The sequence below is a fragment of the Lolium rigidum genome, chromosome 3, assembly GCF_022539505.1.
Source record: "Lolium rigidum isolate FL_2022 chromosome 3, APGP_CSIRO_Lrig_0.1, whole genome shotgun sequence".
In the NCBI taxonomy this organism is placed as follows: domain Eukaryota; kingdom Viridiplantae; phylum Streptophyta; class Magnoliopsida; order Poales; family Poaceae; genus Lolium; species Lolium rigidum.
Window position 1 is genome coordinate 412,672,219 of NC_061510.1, and position 19,465 is coordinate 412,691,683.

At 44.6% G+C, this 19,465-nt stretch overlaps 1 protein-coding gene and 1 long non-coding RNA gene across 2 annotated transcripts; one reads left to right on the forward strand and one right to left on the reverse strand.

Moving 5' to 3' along the window:
• Positions 1-2,253: 2,253 nt before the first annotated feature.
• Positions 2,254-10,999, reverse strand: LOC124704712. The gene is made up of 8 exons (XM_047236984.1): positions 10,662-10,999; positions 10,383-10,519; positions 10,179-10,292; positions 10,029-10,097; positions 9,322-9,451; positions 8,816-8,976; positions 8,630-8,741; positions 2,254-4,398 (listed from the first exon to the last, which is right to left on the reverse strand). Exons 1-8 carry the CDS (start codon positions 10,977-10,979, stop codon positions 2,629-2,631), a joined length of 2,811 nt encoding a protein of 936 aa, XP_047092940.1. The 5' UTR covers positions 10,980-10,999; the 3' UTR covers positions 2,254-2,628.
• Positions 11,000-16,898: 5,899 nt separating this feature from the next.
• Positions 16,899-18,592, forward strand: LOC124701061. Its single transcript, XR_007001906.1, has 2 exons — positions 16,899-17,656; positions 18,141-18,592. It is a non-coding gene; the product is annotated as an uncharacterized LOC124701061 (long non-coding RNA).
• Positions 18,593-19,465: the final 873 nt, after the last annotated feature.

Sequence of the window (19,465 nt, forward strand, 5' to 3'; positions counted from 1 at the left end):
TGCATGACACTACTATATGTTACTCCCCACTATGACTAGTCTTAGCGATTCTCTTCTCCTTTGCATTACGGTTTAGAGGTGTCCAAAAAAGGTTCCGCACGCAAAAACTGCTTTTTTAGCGAGAGGTTGAAATCGGTGCTCCAGCAGGCACTCTAAAAACGAGCGCGCGGTAAAAAAAATCACGGGTTAACTCTCTATGTAGCGCGGTATATTTAGCGCATCCGCTTTCAGCGTGCGGCAAACCGAGATGACGCGCACGAAAGCCAACCACCATGCCGAATCCTCTCATGTGTGCACGCTTTGGACCTTCCTCACACCGACACAGGCGATCTACCGGCGATGGACGACCGTTCCTCCCCTCTCCCACCCAATTCCAACTACACGTGGGTGTTTATTGGGCCGGGTTAGGTTTCGGTTGAGCACCGTAAATTCCCAGGTCCAAGCCCGGCCTGGCCCAAACCTGGCCCCAACAAAGGAAAGCCCGGCCTGAACTAGGCTTAAACCCTATTTTCTGCAAGCCCGAGCCCAGCAAGGCCCAATATTCGGGCACCAAAATCAGGCCTGAATCCGGCCCGACATGCAAGCCTAGCCCGGCCCAAAATATTTGGGCCATCCAGGCCGGGATGCCCATGCCAAGCTGTAATTCCAGTTATGTCGCCGCTCCAGCCGGCACCGATGGACTTCTCCTGCCATCCACAACCTCTCCCGCTGCTACTACGGGGAAACCCTAGCGCTGGGCTGGTGCGCAACCTATTCATCGTGCCCGGACCGAATGCGGGGGTGAAATTGTTGCGCAGGCGCTAGGAAAGTTGCCACAAAGCGGTCGTCGCCTGATGATGCGCCAGCGGCCGCGGAAGGCCGGAAAAGCTGAAGACATCCGTAGTGAAGAAGTCCAAGGCGACTATTGCAGTGGATGCGACGGCCGCCCAATTCCAGCCGTCGCCGCCTCCACCAACGCCATCAACACCGGAATTTAGCACACCGTCAACTGTGTCCAACCTGCTCGATGAAATGAGTGGCACGGGAGGGATGAGTGCTATGGGAGGCATGGGAGGCGTTGGTGGCTATGGAGGCATGGGCGGAATTGGAAGCATGGGAGCTCCTCTGGATGGATTCATTGCTTCCATGGTAGCTCCTATGCTTGCTATGCCTACTACAAATGATGACTTTGTACCATCTCCAATTCATACTACTCATGCACACGTATCCGAAGTTGCAATTGAAGATGAAACAAAAGATGGAGATGTGAAAGATGATGGTGAAGATGATGAAGATTGAATGTTGATTTCCCATTTGTTTCTGTGAACTTTGTTTGTCATGAACTTGCTGCTTTTGAACTATGTTGTGGATTTTAAATGTGTTATGTTGAACAAGCCATTAATTAGTTGAATGTGTTTTAAATTGTTCATCATTTGATATTGTCATGTGCATCAAACCCGTCGCGCTGCATTTTAGCGCCTCTGGTGAAGCGATGCTATCCGCACGTGAAAATATACAACGCTTGATAAAGCAGTCGTTTGGCTCGGGCGTTAAAAAACCAAATCAGATGTGTTATAAGTTATTAGCCTCTTGTTTTTCTTGGACGCCTAATGGAGATGCTCTTAGTGTTGTTGCGGTTGTTTTGACCACCATGTTCGTATCCGCACTTTGGGTGCACACTTGTAATTGTACCGTTATTACCTTTCTGAGTTATATTCAACCAATGATGTGTGTCAGATGGCCGTGTAGGAGTTTTCTAAAATCTCTGTCATAGTTTAAAAAAATAGCAGTCTTTTAGAAAGGTGCGGCTTAGTGTGTTAGCTATAGCTTGGGTGGGTAGCCTTTCTCGCAGCCTGCCTATAGCCCGCAATTTGAAGTTTCTCTCAGCCACGCAAGAACAGTCACTCAACGTTGATATTCATGCAAAATCTCGCAAAAAAATTCACTCCGAGAACAGCGATACAATTTCTATGCATTATGTCAATAAACACATTTGCAGATCAACAGTCTCAACCGGCTCAACACGTGTACACACATTTCATATTCATCACATCAGAGTACATCGACAAAACTGCAGTAAATGAAAGTCAAACTCTCCAATTCACCCTGAATACAGATCACAATGATGAGATTTTACTCGTCAGCGGTTAGCTGGCAGAGGGCAGCATCTCCTTATTCTGTAAAATAAAAGCATTCTAACCTAAACAAACATGGAGTTGCAAAACCTCAACTTATTTTCTCTGGCGCGGCAACTCATTTGCAAGATCAACAGTCTCAACCGGCTCAACACTTGTACACTCGCATTTCATATTCATCACATCAGAGTACATCGACAAAACTGTAGTAAATGAAAGTCAAACTCTCCAATTCACCCTGAATACAGATCACAATGATGAGATTTTACTCGTCAGCTGCTTAGCTGGCAGAGGGCAGCATCTCCTTATTCTGTAAAATAAAAGAAAGCATTCTAACCTAAACAAACATGGAGTTGCAAAACCTCAACTTGTTCATTCTCTGTGCGCAGTAACTCATCTACACCTTGGCTCGCTATGTACACAACAAATCCTCCCTCCATCTAACAAAATCACCACGCTCCGCAATCTCCAATGAATAGGAGAAACTACTATACAGAATGCAACCAGGTAGGTGCTATCTTGACCATGGATCTCCACCAAACTGCTTGAAAGAAGCCATTCCATTTCTATGGCCTCCTTGTGCCCATTGCAGACTGACATCTGCCTGGCTTCTTGGAACTGGAAGGCTACTTGCCATATTATTCTGGGTGTACACATAGCCGTCTGGAGATGGGACAGCTAAGTTCCCAGATAAACCATGGGGAGGAACTAGATTCCTCCTTCCAATGAACTGTTCTGAGTTTGACACGTGTGAAGATACCTGTTTGTACTGGGACAGTACGCTCGAAAGGCTTCCATCCTGGCTAGGCAGATCCTGCCCCAAGACAATGTCATTCGATTCCATCCCAGACCAAGTATTATTATTATTATTATGCAATGGCTGCTGCTCATTAGGGAACCAGCTGCCACTTCTGTCCAAAGGTGCGTGGCCAGCAAATTTTTGCTGCTCCACCATAGGAATGGTGTTTTGAGTACAGAGAACCGGGCCAGGATACATGTTATTCTCAACTTGCTGCGAGTAGAGTCCATTGTGCCTCACATCAAGCAGTTGCATCGGCTCTTGAACAAGACCAGATTGTGCTACATGCCTGTTTGTCATGGAATGCAAGTTGACAGATTGTTTCGTGCCATTCATGTGTCCAAGTGAATAAGAGGGGGTCATTCCAATACCATTGACACTGTTTAGGAGCTGCTCGCTAGTTAACTGGTTTGTGAATGGTGGCAGCAGAGATGCTGGGTTGCACATTGGTAATGCAGTGGTGACAGCGATTTGAGCTTGCTGTCGCTGTCTGGCATCAATTATAGAAGTTGCTGGCTCTGTGGAGGGATGATGTTCAAGCTGCAGGGCTCGTGACTGTACATACATATTATTCCCTGGAGGGCGGTAAAAGGAATCCACAGGGCTTACTGACTGCCATAAAACATCCTGATACTTTGCAGGTCCATTTAGCTCAGGACCTTCTTCAGCATTATTTTGTTTGCTGAAAGGCTTCGAGAAAAGCAAGGTACAGTCAGAGGACATCACTGTAGTTCTCGCAGTCTCTCTTTGAGCAAGACCCATATGGTTCATCTCGATTTTATTTTCATGTCCAGCTGAGGCACTCGGGTAGCACATGTTCTTCAAATCATCAGTTTGCTCATCCAAACCACCATTACTATGAATAGGAAAACCTACATAGCCAGTGTTTGTACAATCTTGAACTAGCATACTTGCACTGTTAAGGCCTTCAATAGGTGAGATTGTGTGGTTCATGGGCTTAGTCTCCTGTTCTTGCATATCTGGAATGTTATGATCTTCAAGAGATGTATCTTTGCAGCTGGTATCTTCGATGTCATCATCTTCCGGGCCTGGATTAAAATCTTTGCAGCTGGTATCTTCCATATCCTCATCTTGCCTGGCTGAGCTGTTGCCACTCTTAGCGCTTGTATTCATGCCGCTTGTTTTTTCAAATTCTTGATCTTGTTCATCTGCGCTACTCTGACTCTGTGTAGTTATATTTGTGTTATTTGTGCCCATGGCATCTTGATCTGAACTGTTTGGGCTGTCATGAGAGTCAGTGGATGTACCTGTATCACTTGTACCATTGACATCTTGATCTGTACTGTCATGAGAGTCACTGGATGTATCTGTATCACTTGTATCATTATCATCTTCATCTCCAGGAACTGCACTGCTATTATGCCCAGGTTGTGCCACATCCTCAGGCGTGCGGTCTACCGGTTCTTCCTGTTCATCTGAGATGCCACCGTTTTGATAAGCTGTTCTGTCAGCTACCTGCTCTGCCTTCTCAAAAATTAGAAGGTGGTTTTGTTAGAAACAAATCATGTGGGTATTGAAAAGATGCAGTTTGTAACTTTCCATGTTTTGCTTGATGCCTAAACCGACAAGGCTGCATGATTATTAATGAGTTGCCACTGTAATATTATATGTGCTGACTAATTGGGCAACAATGCATGGGAAGTCTGATATTCATGATTTCACGTGCATATACATCATTTCTTTTGAAGAGTATATCTACAACTCTCATCTTTTCCCTACAATGCATTTGATCATATTTTGCATGATCACATCAAGTTTTCCAAAATTTGCTAGAGATGAACAGATGCATTTTGACATCATGAACGGTTATTAAGAATGATTCCTTGGAAGTTAGTGCTTTCAAAGTTGGTAGATTTATGTTGATATTTATTTTGTGGGACAAAGAAAAAGAAGTGTCGTTGGGCTCTTACTGTGCTGTATGGTGCTGCACAAGAAGAGTTTAAAAGTGATTGCTTTCTGTCATGGGATTATGATGCCTTATATTATTTGTGGTAACTTTAATATTTTAAGACGTTGTGAAGAGAAAAACACTACTTTTGTTCATTATCATTCTACTGATCTTTTTAATTTAGTCATTCATACCTAAGGCTTGAGGGAAACTTTTATACATGGTGGCACTCCAATAAGCATGCCACTCCCACTCTGGAAAGATAGGATCCTCATGTCTCATTAATGGGAAGAAGCATTATGATCACGGGGGATTTCGATAAGAAAGTTGGCAAGAGACCTTTCTGATCATAATGCTTTTCTTCTTGATTCTAGTAGTCAGGCTCCTATGACTAATAAGTCAAGAGAGTTTCAGTTTGATGTTTCCTGGGTTCAAGAATGAGGTGTTCCATTCCCTGGTTGATAAGATTTGGAGAAAAAATGGGTATAGTGTGGATCCTATAAAGGTGAAAAGATTTAAGAAATACTTTAAAGGTTGGGGATCTAATATATATGGCCACAACAAGAAAAAGAAATGGAATTAAAAGAAGAGTTAGCTAACCTGGAGTGTATGGAGGAAGATGATGAGCTTCCTCCTGAGCTTTATAAGAGTAAGTCTGATATATTAATGTTGCCTTATTAGAGTTGTGTGCTGAGGAGAAATTGCAGTGGCTGCAAAAATCCCATGAAAAATGGATGTTGGAAGGTGATCTCAATACAAGTTATTTTCATTGAGTTGCAAATGAGAGAAAAAGGAAGAATACTATGTCTGCCTTGAAAAAATCTGTTTGGGTCTGGTAATTTGTTGGAACATGCTACAAATTATTATAAGAAATTAAGAATCTATTTGGGCCTGCTCCTGGAAACATGTTTCCTATTAGTGGGCTCATGAAAAATGCTTTATTTTCTATGAAAGCAAACAAGCCACTGGACCAGATAACATTCCTGTAGAATTTCATCAACATGCTGGGGAGCTTGATGCTGGGGATGTAATGAGCTTATTTTCGGCATTTCATGCTGGGGAGCTTGATGTGCAACGTTTGAATTATGGCATTATCACTTTGTTACCTAAAGTGTCTGTGCAGGACCATTTGCCTTTTAAGATGTATATATAATTTTCCCATTATCCAGTACGCGGACGACACATTGGTTATAATGCAGGCTTGTCCAACACAATTACTGGTTCTAAAAGATGTTCTTGAAAGTTTTGCTCAGGCTACAGGACTAAGAGTCAATTATTTTAAATCATCCATGATGCCAATCAATATTTCTGCTGACAGGTTGGTGGAACTTGCTACCACATTTGGTTGTGCTACAGGAGTTCTGCCTTTCACTTATCTCGGTCTTCCATTAGGAACAATGAAGCCCACGATCAATGATATGTCTCCCTTGGTCAGTCTAGTGGAGGGAGGATGAATGCCAGCGCGAGATTTTTGAACTATGGTGGTCGACTACAATTTGTGAAATCTGTGATTTCGTCCTTACCCAACTTTTATATATGCTCACTTAAGGATCAGAAGGCAATCCTAAATGTTTGTGATCGTGCAAGTAGGCACTGTCTACGGTCTAAGGAGGAAGGGGCGACGTCGTCGCACTCTCTGGCGGCTTGGTCACTAGTTTGCCGTCCCAAGAAACATGGTGGCTTGGGTGTACTCAATCTGGAGCTACAAAATAAGGCTTTGCTTTTGAAGCAGATACATAAGTTCTACATGAAGGAGAATGTTCCGTGGGTGCGACTTGTTTGGTCTCTATATGGTAACACAGTACCACATGCTCAGACCAAAAGAGGTTCGTTTTGGTGGCGGATATCTTCAGTCTAGTGGAGTAGTACCATAGTGTCACCCACTGCTCGATTGGGGATGGATCCACAGTCCTTTTTTGGAAAGATCGCTGGGTATCGGCCTATCGGGTGAGCTCCTTTGTGATAAATTTCCTCGGCTTTACTCTTATGTTCTTGATGAGGATGAATCAGTGGCCATACTCCGCAACTCTCTGGATTTATTTTCCCATTTTGCGCTTCCCCTGTCTGTAGAAGCTTATCAAGAGCTGCAACTCGTTTCTCAACTTTTGCTAGATACCCCTGCTAATGTTGAAGCCAATGATCAGAGGTCATTTATCTGGGGGAGCTCGAAATACTCACCATCCAAGTTTTATAATTTTCTCTTTGAGCAGCTCCCGACTGATGCTGCGTTCAAAGCCCTCTGGAAATCTAGAATGCTACCTAAGCTTAAAGTGTTTCTCTGGCTTCTTTTTCATGATCGGCTTAATACGAGAGATTTGATGCTTCGGAAGAGTTGGCACCTCGAGTCTGGACCTAATTGTGTATTGTGCATGTTGCAGCATTTGGAGACACGTGATCATTTGTTTTTGGACTGCCAGTTTGCAAAAGAGTGTTGGGAAGCCATTGGTATATCTTGGGATTTATCCCTGCCTATTACTAGGCGTTTTCTCTTAGCCAAGAACTTTTCTGGTCCTTGTTTCATGGAAGTGGTGTCTTGCGCAGCATGGAATATTTGGAAGGTGCGAAATGATTTGATCTTCAAGGGACAAAACTCTTCTTTTGGACGTTGGAAAGTGCGTTTTCAGAATGATCTCATGCTTCACCAATACAAGATTAAAGCACCTCTAGTTCAACCACTCATTGACTGGTTGCTTAGTATTTTTATTTAATCCTCGATGCACTTTCTTGCTCATTTCTTTCCGCCTTGATGTAACTCCTACTGATATGATCTTTTGATCAGTTGCACAGTTTGTTACCTCTTTTAATATATAAAATCTACACCGTAGGGGATTCCCCTACGGTAAAGTTGTCAAAAAAAAAGATGTATATATAAGCTGTTAACTAAAGTTTTGACTATTCTGTTGGAACCTTTTGCGGATAAATTGATTAGTGCCAACCAAAATTCCTTTATTAAGAAAGGGAACATTATTGATGGGATTATGTCGCTTCATGAAATTTTTGCACCATACTCATGTGAACATGTTGGTATTATTTTGAAATTGGGCTTCAAGAAGGTGTGCGATAAGGTCGATTAGGATTTCCTGCTAAGTTGGCAGCTAAGAGGTGTGGGGATATTCTCTGTGACTGGGTTAGAAAAATATTGAATGATGGGACTGACGCTGAAAATAAATAACAAACTGGGACGTGTGGGGATATTCTTTGTGACTGGGTTAGAAAGATCTTGCATAATGGAACTTTGGCGGTGAAATAAATAACAAACTGAGTCGTGTGGGGATATTCTTTGTGGCTGGGTTAGAAAAATCTTGCATAATGGGACTGGCGGTGAAAATAAATAACAAAATGGGTCCATATTTTCAGAGTACGAAAGGCGTACAACAGGGAGACTCTCTGTCCCCCATGTTTAAGGCTGCTGTTGAATGTTCAACTAAAATGGTTACAAGAGCTCAAGAAAATAAGTGTTCCTTTTGTAAAGAAAATAAGTCTGCTGAACATCTTTTCTTTACTTATGGCTAGATGTGTTTGTACTTGTATTAGTTTTTTAGTTGGCGTTGATGGTGGCATCAGGTTTTCAACCCATGGTGGGTCTTCGATGTCGAAGGTTCGTACTTTCCTGATGGTGGCCCAACTCGCTTCTTTTACTTCATGCAAAGTAACTGGCTGTGAACTTGTTCTTTCCGTTTGAATCAATGGAAATGGGCGAACGCCGTGTTGAAAAATCCATAATATTTTCCGTACAAAAGTAAAACCCATGTTCTCCGTATAAAAATAGTTCTCAACATACAAAAGGTGGGATAAAGCATAACAAACCTCTTCCACCGCAAGTTCAAGGCACAATGACGTCATTAAATTCTGAGCCATCGACTTCCTTTCCCGGCGGGCCTCAACAGCAGCAGGGAGTTCTTGACGTGATAGAATTGCCCTAGCATGGGTATAATTGAACGTAAGAAAATACACATCAAAAGCGAGAACACGCTACATTAAGATATTACTGACCAATAAGCATGCAGTTTATTCTTCTCATCCTCCATCAATGTCTCATATGGCTTCACGTGGAAGTTATCAATGTCACCAATAACACTACTAAGCTGTTTCGTCTGAATGCCATCACCAGACTGTTTCATTCTCTTAACAAGCTCGTGTTGTGACTTGGTGATCTGAAAGAAGGCATATGAAATAAATCTGTGATTCCAGAACAGCATATGGATGATACATCCAACAATATGGCATCCTCGTGAGCGCTGGCAATGGCACCAATCAAAAACTTAACAAAGAATCCCCTTGGATAACATTTCATGAAAATTATATTGGTTTTCAGGTGTAACAATTATCCATGCTACTGAAATTGTTCGTGAACAAGACATTGAAAGCTTCATACTGCACCTAGGAACAGAAATGGCATACAATTCAAAGCTCGTCGGTTATGTTATCCTAAGGACAGCAGTGCCTCAAATTTCATTTACATTGCACATCTATCATAGAGGAATCACCAATAAGTTTACCTTAATATATGACATGAACTTTGTGACATCACCATTCCGTACAACCTTGAGAGGCATGGCGTTGTTAAGAGCTTTAGAAGATAAGACATTTTCTCCATGGTCTCTTTTTTTCTGTTTCGCAGGGTTGTCCCTACACCAGATAGCACGATAATACTTCAAGTCAGAACAATCCAAAACAGATTAGCTTTTCCGTTTATAGGAGCCACCGGTGAGCATCTGACTATTTAGTAGCAACTAACAAAGTATGACCAGGATATTCAAAATAGTATAGTTTCACAAGATAACAGAAAAGAAGTGCAGGTCCAATGATAACTAATACTACATAAATGGGTCATTTGGGGATGAAAGTTCAATAACTTAATGACAGTGAAAAGAAAAGAAAAGAAAAGAAAAGAAAAGAAATACTCCCTCTGTTCCATTCTATAGTGCCTATTGTTTTTTGGCACGGAAATTAGCGCAAGAGTATTTTTTTACACAAGACCCCTGGCTAAACGACTTGAGATCAACTTAAAATTTGGGAAATCCATATCTTCCTAACTTAGCATAACAATTTTGGGAGCTAAACGATTTGGGAGCTGAACGGGGAGGGGGTAATTGAAAAAAAGCTAAGCTACAACCTTATATTCTGATACAAATGCCAAAAATCTATAGGCACTATAGAAAGGAACGGAGGGAGTATAATCTTGGGGGAGGGAGAACTTGGTAACCTGAATAGGATTTCTGGGTTCTCACAAGTCAACCACTTGTCCTTCCACTTGGTCAAGGTCTCAGTCATGCTGCATAGAGTTGGGCGTTACTAAGAATCGCACAATGGAAGCAGAACAGCGTGGGTAGATTATTTGCATTTTTTGACATACTCTGAATGGTACTCGTTTAGCTGCTCGCCACACGCCTTCTTGTCGGCCCTAATCTGCCGCTCCTTGCTAAGCAAGGCGTCCGGATGCAGATGGCCATAGCAGAGAGCCGATGACCTGGAGCCCAACATAACCTAGCTAAATCAGAGCCTCATCTAGGGCCAGTGGTCAAATAGTATATGCACAGACACCGGGAGTAGTACTTGCCAGCTTAGCAGGGGATTCCCGAAGTGGTGGTTCTTCCCGGTGAGCAGCGAGTGCACCGTCTCCTCCGTGTTGGTCCCAGTTGGGAGGAACTGGGCCAGGAACTTCATGTCGGCCTCTGTCAGGTACTTGTCCCAGACCTGGTAAACAGCACAGCACAGCAAGAATCAACCAAGCATGTGAGTTGAGTTCCAACATACTACTACGAGCATACATACATACACAGGTCAGCCAACCACTGAGACTGAGAGCATGAAAAGAACAGGGCGACGACAGTAGTACCTCGTAGGACAGCACCCGCCGCAGGTTCTCCAGCAAGAAGACATCTTTGGGAACAGAAAGCACATCGGCCAGCCGGGAAGCGCGCCGGCGGGGCGGGCCGTCTACGAAAGGGGCGAGGCGGGACCAGGGGATCCCGATCTGGTCCTCGGCGGGGATGACCCGCCTGGAGGCCCCGTCCCACCAGAGGCGGACGTGGGGGTTCAGGCTGAGCAGGGAAGACTGGTCGACGAGCTTCGGCCGCTTCTGTCTCGATCTGTGGTGGTCCGGCGGCAGGGACGAGCTCGTGAGGCGCTTCCTGGGCTGCTGGCCGGACGACATCCCCGCGGGCGGCGGCGGCTGCCGGAGATGGGGTCGAGAGTCGGCTGAGACCTGAGAGAAGGAGGGGAGGAGGACTCTTGGAGGATTATTGGAGCGTCGGACGGCCAAGGCGTTTGGGATTGGGATTGGGATTGGATTAGGGGCGGGTCTCGGACCACCGTCGGATCGGTATTGGACGGCTGCCTTCCTCCTTCGGATCTGACTAAATCTCTCGCCGGGGGTTGACTTGAGCTTTTGACCTAGGTTAATGTGTTTTTTTTTCTTTTGAACCTTTGATTTGAAAAAATACCCCAAACCTGGCCTGGTCCAACCATCGGGCTTATAAATCAGGCCGGAATCCGTGCAAACATGGAAAAGCCTGGGCCAGATCTTTCCTAGATCACGCAATTTGTAAGCTCGTTCCAGCCTCTAGGCTTGAAATTCATGTCTAGGTCTACCTTTGAATGACCATAACCATGGCATATGCGATTTTTTTTTAGATCAAAGGCCAAAGGCCCGACGTTAAATTAATAACGCCCTCAACGGCGACAAGGTACAAAGAGCTAAACCCAGCTTACAACACACACCCACACACCCACACGAATTGCCAACATGGCTACATCCGGGAACTCGGACGACGATCACGACCCTTACGAAGCCTACGAAGACTCGGAGAAGACACCGGACAACAACAGTGTCGGGCCGGAGCTCACCCTAGAGAGAGCTATCGAACACGCACGCCGTCAACAGAGCTCCCCGCCGCGGGCAGCGCCACCAGTGGCCGACCACCACTGTGCATCGACCACCGTCGTTCGAACCCCAACATGCCGCACCATGGAAACTCGACGAGGAGGCAGGGCAGGACGCAAGCTTTGCCGAAGGTCGCCAAGCGAATAGCCAACGCCATCCGAAGAAACATGGTAAGCTCCAAGACAATGTCTTCAAGAAGAACACGACACGAGAGCGCCGTCACCGCCCGATCCGCAGATCTAAGGTTTTCACCCGAAGCCCCTTGCTCGTCGAATACCTCGCCTCAGCCACACCACCAACGGAGAGCCGCACACTGTGAACTCCAAGACGGTGTCTTCAAGAAGAACACGACACAAGAGCGCCGCCACCGCCCGATCCGAGGATCTTGGGCTTTCACCCGGAGCACGTAGAAGGACAAGGAGAAGCCTCACCAACGCCTTCAAGAAGGGAGCGGCGTCCGCGGACGTCGCCGTCGTGGCCCGAGCGGGCAAGGGTTTCCCCACGGCAAACACTCCCCGCCTTCTACACAGGAAATCGACCGACCGATCGACCCGCTGCCACCGCATGCTGCCCGCCGGCCACCACGTCACCCCCGCGACCATGGTTTCCGGCCAGCTCCTGAGCCACTGGCACGCCCGCCAACCAAGATGGCTCCCACCGACCAGGGCCGCCGCCCCGGCGCCCAAACTCTGCTCGCCGCTGACCTGAGGAAGACGGGAAACCACCACAAAGAGCACGGACCTGCGGACACGCGACGGCAAATACCAGCACCACCCCGAGAGAGGGCGCAGCGGGATCGACGCCCCACAGCCCCCACGGCTGTAGAACCGCCAGATCTGGATCCGGGGCTTACGGGAGATCACGGCCTGGCCCAGGGCCCCTGCCCCGGCCCGAGCACGCGGCGGCCAGCCGGCCGCTGCCCCTGCCCGTCCTATTCCCTGCCGCCCTCCTCAAGAACGGCGCCGCTGCCGACCCGATTAGCTGCCGAAACCCCGCCCCGAGCGCCGCCTCCCGTCACCCGCTACCAGGAGCAGGCAGAGCTCGCGCCGCTCGCCGCTGCGGACGCTCCGGAGGGAGCCGCCACCGCGAGGAGCACGCCCGAGATCTTGGAGTCTCCGCGCCGCCGCCGAACAGCCGCGCCCGACGCCCTCCGCCCGGCGCCGCGCCCCCACCGGCCGCCACGGCCCGCGCCGCCGCCACCGCGTGAGGGAGAGGAGGTGCCCCGCCGCCGCCGGCGCCGCCCGAGCTTCGCTCAGGTTGCGCCCCTTGGCGGCGGCGAAGCAGGTGACGGACCTGGGGAGGGGGTGGCGGCGCGGCGGGTTAGGGTTTCGCCCGCGCGCCCACGGGAGCGCGAGGACGAAACGATTTCGTACCTGTCGTCGCATATGCGAATTTTGGTGCTAATAACAATTGAACTAGCGAACTAATAGGTTTATAAGTTCTATATACTTGGGAATTAGTTTTGTTCATGGTTGAAGCGAGGTGAATGGTTGCCCTTACACCAATTATTTTTTATCATTTATTTTTGTTCTTCTGAGTTGTAGGATGGCGTACTGATGGCTCCCAAGTGCAGGAAATCAATTGTAGTACTTTTCAATAAAAAAGGTTATCGGACCCACTAGGAGCTGAAGATATGAGTAAATACACCCCTTATGATGGGTCCTAGAGCCATTTTCATTTGCAAGTATTGAAATCATTAAGACATAAAATGTCCTACCATAGCAATTAGATCATTGGTCCCCGACATAAACCCCTCTAATGCAACTCAAAGTATTGGAAAACGGTTTATGTTATTCCGTCCCTTCCAATACTCATTCATTACATTAAAGTGTAGCACCATGAGCCCATATAGGTGAAGTAATATGCAGTCGATGTTCGCATAAAACAATCATAAAATAACATAAAAGATAGAAAAAAATTGACCAAATACTCATTGCATATCATATACTACCTCCATCCCAAGGAATAAGGCGCACGAGTATTTCAAGACGAACTTTGACCATAAAAATTGAGCAACAAAATCTTGGTTATATTATATGTAATTAGTATCGTTGGATTCGTATTGAAAAACACTTTTTAATGATGTTAATTTCAGACAAACAATCTTTTTATATTTAAAGTAATACTTGGTCAAACGAAAAGCACGTAAAATGAGGGCGCCTTATTCCTTGAATCGGAGGTAGTAGAATCATAGCTAGATCATCCTATGCCCCCAGGAACATGGGGAACTACTCACAAGTGTAAAACATGATATGGACCAGAGGCATAATGATTACAACATAATTTGAATATATATATCTCCACCAAATAATGACAAAGTTGGTGTCACCCTAGTACAATTCGATAAGTATTTGAGTCTCGAACCCACAAGGAGCTGAAGGTAAACTATTTATTCTCTAAAGCCCTATAACCCACGTATGTAGCCTTCTATGCAAAGCTATGATCTATAATGTGTGTGTGAATAGATTTTTACTATGAAACTATATGTGCTAAAATTAAAATGCAATAATTAAAACTAATGCAAGAAAAGTAAAGTGTACTAAAGTAAAATGAGATTAAGTAAAGTGAAGTGGAGTAACTCAAGGGATTAAGGGAGTAAGTGTTCTAGCAAATTGCTACTTCATTTGCGTGGTTGTCATAATTAGTGAAGCACAAAGATAGTCTTTTTATAGTTTATTCTAGAGAGGAGCCATATATAGGTGTAGTCATATACATGAGCAATTACACCACTAGTTCCCAAGGCCAATTAAGAACAAACAAGAGAATTACTATGACATAAAGTCCAACCACCGCTGTAAGTTTAAAGGTCCCCATAGTTATACCCCCGTTGATTAACCATGGATTAATACAACATGAATATAAGAATTGGAACATGGTTTCTCTCAAGCTCTAGTTGTCCCTCATCCTATCAACATGCAACGGTGACAACCTTGTGCATCGCCCAAAATATGTGTGCACTCATATGTTAGTACAACAAGATCATCATAGAAGATAACATATACTTATATGAAACCAACAACAAACTATATAAACAATTGCCATGAAAAAGTCACTACTCAAACAAAGACATGAAAATACAAAATACCATGGAAAATTAATAGATTACAATACACATTATGTTTGCCAAGCACTACAAGAAATGTGTTGACTTGTGACATTTTCTCCGTGACCATAGATAAAATCATCATGATTCTATGACGATTTCATATTGAATGGTCGTTAGCTGTTTTGAGGGGACCAAAACCCTAGAAAATTACGACGATGTGTATATAAACGTCATTATTTCCTAGCACAAAATCGTCATAAACTAAGGCACGCGGTACGACGTTATTTCTAGGCGATTGCGACAAATTAAGATCGTCGTAATGCACGCATATGGGCAGTCCGAACTCACGACCAACAACGACGTTAATTAACACAAAAAATATTCTTTTGGTCCTCTCAGAAAATAGAAAATGCTTGTTGTATGCAAAGAAAATAAAAGATCCCCAAATCAACATTGTTTTTTTTTGAGGTAACCCAAATCAACATTGTTAGGCATGCAAAAAGAGCCAGCCAATGGACTATTGTTTTCAGCCAATCAAAATACTAAACCACTTGTACCCACGGATCAGTCATCTGAAGGAGTCTCAGCCGTCCATTGGACCTACATCTGAAGCCCGAAATATTTTCCGCGCATGTGTAGTCCCGCGCTGGATTTTGGCCGAAGCGCGAAACCAATCTGAAAACGGGCCTAGGCTAGAATTTTTTTGGCGCTATCCCCTCCCAGCCCGAGCCCAAATCCATCAAACAGAACTACAGAACCACTCGTGACCTAACAACGCCTCCCTCCACCCATTCATTCACCTCCGCCGCCGGCCTAGATCCTGCCTAACTCCGGCCACTCCCTGCCCGGCAGACCTTCTCTCCGGAATCCCCGCATTCCCCTCTCTCTATCCCACCTCGTTGAACCTTCGAACCTCACCTCAAACAGAAAACTCTAGCCCAGTATTCTGAATGTACATAGAGGAGCAGGAGGCATTGCGATGGCGGCGCCCGAGCAGCTGGTGGTGGTGACTAGGCTCGGCGACCGGATTCATCGCGCGGGCCGGATGCGGCCAGCCGGCAAACCCCGGCCTTTACCGATAGGACCTGCAGGACCGCCGATAGCAGCGTGCGGGCGCCGCGGACGGTCAAAGGCCCGACCAACTCTCCTCGCATTCGGGCCGGCTTCCACCGCCACCCTCCCTCCGACGACATTACCCACGGCGGGCTACTTGTTATGGGTGTTAGAGGGGTAGAGCGGGAGGTGCTGCGTGTCCTCGCAGAAGGGGAGGAGGCGTACGACCTGCACATGCTCGACGAGAAGCTCGTCCACCCCATGCAAGGGGAGGATGCATCGCCAGCAACCTCCGGCTCGTCGTCTTCCCCAACAACAAGAGCGAGAACCCGGGCAAGACGCTCGGGTATTGGGATCTTTGGGCCCATTGTGTACTGGGATCTTGTTTGGATCAGGTCTGTGGCACTCGGAGTCTCCGATGTACAAATTAACAGTTGAATGTGATTTGTGCTCAAAGCGTTAGTGTAGAACGTGGGAACAAAACTTGATTCAGCACCATATGTATCTATATTTGCTCAATTCAGTATCTATAAATCTCCAAGTTAATGTCTCCATTAGCCTGTTCATCAAGTACGGAATAGTCCACTGTTTATTAATGCTTTACATCAATATATAGCTTGATAATGGACATAATTGCTTCATCCTAAACTACTTAATGCTTCCCTGTTAGCACCTTTTTGGTTCATGTTTTTTTTCTACCTCCAAATGAGATATTTAGTTTCTAGCAGAAGCTCCTTTCTACCTCTGTACGTTGTTAGTTAATGGTTTTTGGACATACTAGTTGTGGCTGTGAAAAAAGTAACCTTACTTTTCCAACTGATATGATTAATTATTCTGTGTGTTTTTAAGGCCACAAACAACTCCAGTATTTGATTTCTTTGTTGTGAGCATGTATTGGTAGCATGTGTGGCAGCACTTTAATCTTGTGATGTCAGTGAACTGAGTTGCTGCGCTTCTGTTGATTATTTTACTGTAAAGATACACATGTCATAACTCGAGTAAATTCTGAACTAGTTTCTGGTCCCTATTGCGTAGTAACTTATTTTTCAATTGGAAGGACAAATTTTTATGTTATTTATTTGGATATTTTTGTCTACGAGTACTTTCTGTTTTTGGAAATGCATGTCCATTGTACAACTAGCTTGTATGTGTATTACTATGGCATGCATGCTTCTTACTTTGCTATTTCGTTAGGTAAGAGGAGAAAGGTCCGTGGCGTGTTAGATCTTGCAGGTGGTTGTGAACATCAACTCCAAGGAGTTTTTCTTGGCAAGTACATGGACATTCTCTGCAAGAATAGGTGAGTTATGTAATCTATTTTGTTACTATTTGCTTCAGTTAGTGGCTCTTAGATGGTAAAAAACATGTTACGACAATTATGAAATATGCTAAAATGGAATATGGTTCCTGTCCTGGGACGGTTCCTGGGACGGTGGATATGATTCATGTTTTGAAATGCTTATTGCTACTGCTGTTACACTGCCCTTTATTACTGTGCTCTTGAAACATGCATTCCTAATAAGCTCGTGGTACTCATTCACATGCCATGCTCATTCAGTTAACGAAACAGATAAAAAACGGAAGGGACATTGATAGACTGGTAGCTTTAATAGGTTATTGTACATATCTGACTTTAGCTATTGAGTACTAATGAGCTCCACCAAATCATTTGGTCTGGTTGGCATCTTCCATGTCTGGTGAGTATCATCTATTTTTCGTCATACTAACCTTGATTTTGTATCTGGCAATTCAAAACAAAAGATGGTTCTGAGCTGAAGGAGTATTGTACGAATTTAACTAAAGAAGATTGCAGACACCAATCTCGGTCCTTTGTTTTCTGTGCTATAAGGTTAATGTCATTACACTTGTTCCACCTAGTCAATGGTTACTTCCTGAGATTTTATTTCTTAACCTACATGCTGGGTAACTGTGTTCTGAGTTCGGAATGGTTCTTATAAGCAAATATCTATCTGGTATATGTAATGCAATACTTCCTTGCAGTTTGTTATGTCACGTCAATTGTATGTTTTATTCTGCTTTATAAACTAGCTACCTTTGATCTTAATTGCTGGAACCAACATAATATTGGCCTTCCTAGCACAACATTAGTGCGATTATTATTGTTTGAGAGCTATATGCTCATTATCTCGTCTTATTCCTGCATTAGTGTGATAATTATTGTTTGTTGATCATGCAGCGGAAGCATGATAGACACCTGTTAATATGTGAGCATTTGTGCCATCCAAAGTGATTCAGACCTAGTTGCTCGATTTGGTGTAGATATGTAAAGTATTCCCCTTGAGACTAAAAATGTGGTGGTTCCTCTTTTACAGGAGCTCCGGGCCTTAAGAAAATTGAAGCGTGAAGCTGTGAAGTCTCACTCGTCCAAGATTACTATATAGGCATTTCCTGAAACTTGAATGGTTTTGATTGTTGGATTGACCGGTTAAGCATATACTTGTGGACTAATTTTCCTCATGGTTGTTGTCATGCAGGATGGATGGAAGAGCATACGATGGAGGATTGTTCTTGGACCGGTGGTAGTTGGCAGGTTACCATGGCATTGGTGCCATGCAGCAGCAAGAAGTGTACCTGGCAGTATATATGCCTGGAGGTTGGGTGCTGAGTCCGGCCAGAAGGACATCCTTGATTTTATTCATTATTCGATTGATAATGGATGTTGCTGCTGTAGGGTGGGTTTACAATCTGAGCTAGCTTCATTGTGTCGTTCTTGTATATGCGGTTGAACTGTGGGTTACTTAATTCTCTTTCAAAAGAATTTCATATATTTCTTGTTTTTGGTTGAATTATATGTTTTTAATTATTGTCAAATAAAACCTGACAAATAGGACCAGAGAGAACTAATCTGATGAGTGTGCTTTGATAATTGGGTCCAATGTGACTGGTTGGACTAGTGCATGAATATATGCACCGTAAAAAGGGCCCGAACAACAAAAAATGTAAAAGGTCAAGGGCCGAAAATCAAATGGGCCAAAAAAGGCTGAGGCCCAAAAGACAAAAAGGACTAAACAATGGATGTAAAAAGCTAAAGCCCAAAAGATAAATTGATTGGAAAATGCCATGGCCTAGGAGAAAAAGGCTGGTGTTAATGGGCTTGACCCATGCAAACCATAAAAATGGGCCGGGCTGATTTTGGATTACGATGATTTGATTTCGTCATAGTTTTGCCACGTCATACTACCCACGTAGGATCTGATGTGGCATGCTCAAATTGCCGGTGATCGATATTTGATCGTCATAGTGGTTACGACGATCCAATATTGTCATATACGATTATGACGATTCCGATTAAAAGGTTATGTTGGTTGATTACTGACGCTCCGTTTTTGACGATCCATTTTTCGTCATAGAATCGTCATAGATGAAATATTGTGACAATTCAGTGACGAAAATGAAGGGTCGCAAGTCAACATATTTCTTGTAGTGAAGAGATTAAAAAAGGGCAGATGAAGATGTTGTTGGGGATATTGATGAAGACGTCCAGCCCATGGAGGAGATGACGATGAAGATCCCTGATACGTCTCCGACGTATCGATAATTTCTTATGTTCCATGCCACATTATTGATGATATCTACATGTTTTATGCATACTTTATGTCATATTTATGCGTTTTCCGGAACTAACCTATTGACGAGA

What these genes read in the sequence shown, in the direction of transcription:
- LOC124704712 (XM_047236984.1), bottom strand. Translation starts at nt 10,979, where the DNA reads ATGTCGTCCGGCCAGCAGCCCAGGAAGCGCCTCACGAGCTCGTCCCTG. An exon ending in AACCCAGAAATCCTATTCAG is followed by an intron (nt 9,452 to 10,028) that starts GTTACCAAGTTC and finishes TATCTGGTGTAG; the next exon opens with GGACAACCCTGCGAAACAGA. An exon ending in AATAAACTGCATGCTTATTG is followed by an intron (nt 8,742 to 8,815) that starts GTCAGTAATATC and finishes TACCCATGCTAG; the next exon opens with GGCAATTCTATCACGTCAAG.